Source organism: Poecilia latipinna, unplaced genomic scaffold (genome assembly GCF_001443285.1).
Source record: "Poecilia latipinna isolate Pla-1442-1.1 unplaced genomic scaffold, P_latipinna-1.0 Scaffold2894, whole genome shotgun sequence".
NCBI classification, from domain to species: domain Eukaryota; kingdom Metazoa; phylum Chordata; class Actinopteri; order Cyprinodontiformes; family Poeciliidae; genus Poecilia; species Poecilia latipinna.
In genome coordinates, this window is record NW_015115510.1 from 51,357 (window position 1) to 53,623 (window position 2,267).

A 2,267-nucleotide genomic window follows, 5' to 3' on the forward strand; every position below is an offset into this window, starting at 1 on the left:
CTGGTCAACCGATCTCTCAATGCAATTGATCAAATTTTTGACGAGAAGTCTGGGTACAGGAGAGCCCTCTTGTCCTGCAGGGACACACCCAGTGGGATTCACCCTGGATTTATTCATAATGACAGGATTTCTGCTGTTTGGAGCTTGTGGATTCCTGGATTATCGACAAATTTGTGACGGACTTGGCTGAACTAGCAAACACTCAGACTGTTGGTGTGGACAGAGACGAGGACTGAGATGTATTGGAGAGACTTTAGGGAAGATTGAAATGTATAAACTTCCCGACCTAAGACATTCTGTTTATGAATTGGCTTTCCCCGTGTGGCCTTGGAAGGGCTGCATATCTCTGATCTCCTTGAAGATATGTAAACACAACGCTCTTCCCTCCTCACCCCCTCCTGTCTCCATGGAGCCTTGGAGCTGAACGCTCCTAAGGACATCATTCCTTGATAACAAACACCTCTGTCAGACTATGCCAGGGACCACAGCCACCTGGCTTCTTGGCCTTTTGATGTCACTGCCTTCACTCATGTCTTTGTTTTGCTCCTTTGTTTTGTCTGAATGTTGCCATTTGCCCTAATGTGTCCTTTCCTCTTTTCCTTTGGTTTGCTATTTTGTTTGCATTTCCTTTTAATTCATGTAAAGCACTATGAATTGCTTTGTTGCTGAAAATGTGCTATATAAATAAAATTACCTTACCATCAGTCAATATTGATAATTATTGATTAGTTCTTTGTTTTAATTATCTGAAATACTGCCAAACTAGTGGTGTGAACTTGTCTTTTATCCAGAATTTTCACTCCACGCCATTGTTGTTTATTTTAAAGTAGCTACAAGGCATGGTGGCGAAACCTTAAATTGCTGTGCAAGTTACTCAACAGGTTGTTTCTAGGTAACCAAAGAGTCAGTGTGTTAGTTAGTTGATGGCACTCAAGTCCATGAGAGAATCAGTGGCTAAAGTCTTTCCTCTGCCTACATGATTTATTGTCCAGTCCTACTTTCAGCTTAGAACCATTGTAATTTTAAAGCTGAATATCATTTGAGAAATTTTCCTACCACCTTTAACACCCTAAAACCAAAGGAGGACTTTATTTTACCATGACTATTGGTTATTTTTAACTGTATGACAGTATGACAGAAGGGGAAAATGTCAGCAATGTGGTGGGTAATAGCCACATTCCTGAAACCAATTCAGTCATAGGGTCCAACAAAGTAATGATATTGTCATGGTCATTGTAATGGAACATTTTATAATGTGCTCCTCACCCCTCTTGTGCTTTAGGTATTTCTGCATGATCTCATCATGAGATTGGTCAAGCTGCTCTCAAGACTTCTGCAGTGTCATATAACAGCAGGGGAGAGCTCCTTAATCCTGGAGACTATCTAAGGTTTACTTTCCCAACATATAACTTATCTGCTCTCTTTAGCATCAGAGAACATCCTCCTTTCCTTAACAATAGACAAATGACCAGACCATCTGTGTTGGGTTCCACAGAATCCCTGGTACATCACTTTCAGGGATTCACACCTCTCGTCCAATCAAGTCTCTCTTCTCTAACCAAAACCTATAAAAGGAAGCCAGATCCACTATTGGTCAAAACAGACTTGACAGACTCCTTTGACTCTATCTTTCTGTTCTCACCTTGCAAGGTTTTAATAAATTTATTATTTTCTTCTCATCCAGACTTTTGTTAAAGTAATTTTTTCCACGACAGTCATTTGTGAGACTACATTAGCGTTGGTTATTTTTCATTGTTACAGTTGCAGGAGAATGTCACTGTAAAGATTAATCATTTTTTCTAGCATAGCATTTAAAGCAGAGATTTTGGTCTGAATATTTTGGCACATGTTACGTGAATCCATTTAAAGATGAGAAGCAGACAAATATTTTCACAATGTCAGATTATTATTTTTTAATTTTTTAGATAAAATAAGTATATGTAATGAGTCAAACAGAAGGCTTTGGCCACCTCAATGACCTGTAAACAGGTTCTTATATAAATAGTTCTATACTCACTAACCTTCAGTGCTCTTCTAGTGCCCATCCTGGGGTCAAGACCCAGAGCCCCGTAGTAGAAAGGCTCACAGACGTCACCTAAGAGATCCTGCAGCAGGCGGGATACCTGAAGCACAGTCACAAACTTTGCTTTGACATGTGTTATAAGTTTGCCTCCCTTATTTGTTTACATATAATGTGATTATTTAAGTGGTCCTTAGCATAACATGCAAAGCATACTGAAAGAAATCAAATATGTTAAATCAAGTAT

General features: G+C 39.2%; 1 protein-coding gene across 3 annotated transcripts in view; it reads right to left on the reverse strand.

Moving 5' to 3' along the window:
- Positions 1-2,267, reverse strand: part of LOC106939504 (transient receptor potential cation channel subfamily M member 5-like) — a 57,535-nt gene that overhangs the window by 45,664 nt on the left and 9,604 nt on the right. For all 3 annotated transcript variants that reach the window (XM_015021907.1, XM_015021906.1, XM_015021905.1), the window contains exon 3: positions 2,022-2,123. In XM_015021907.1, the coding sequence (XP_014877393.1) occupies positions 2,022-2,123 (102 nt within the window). The remainder of the gene's footprint in view (positions 1-2,021; positions 2,124-2,267) is intronic.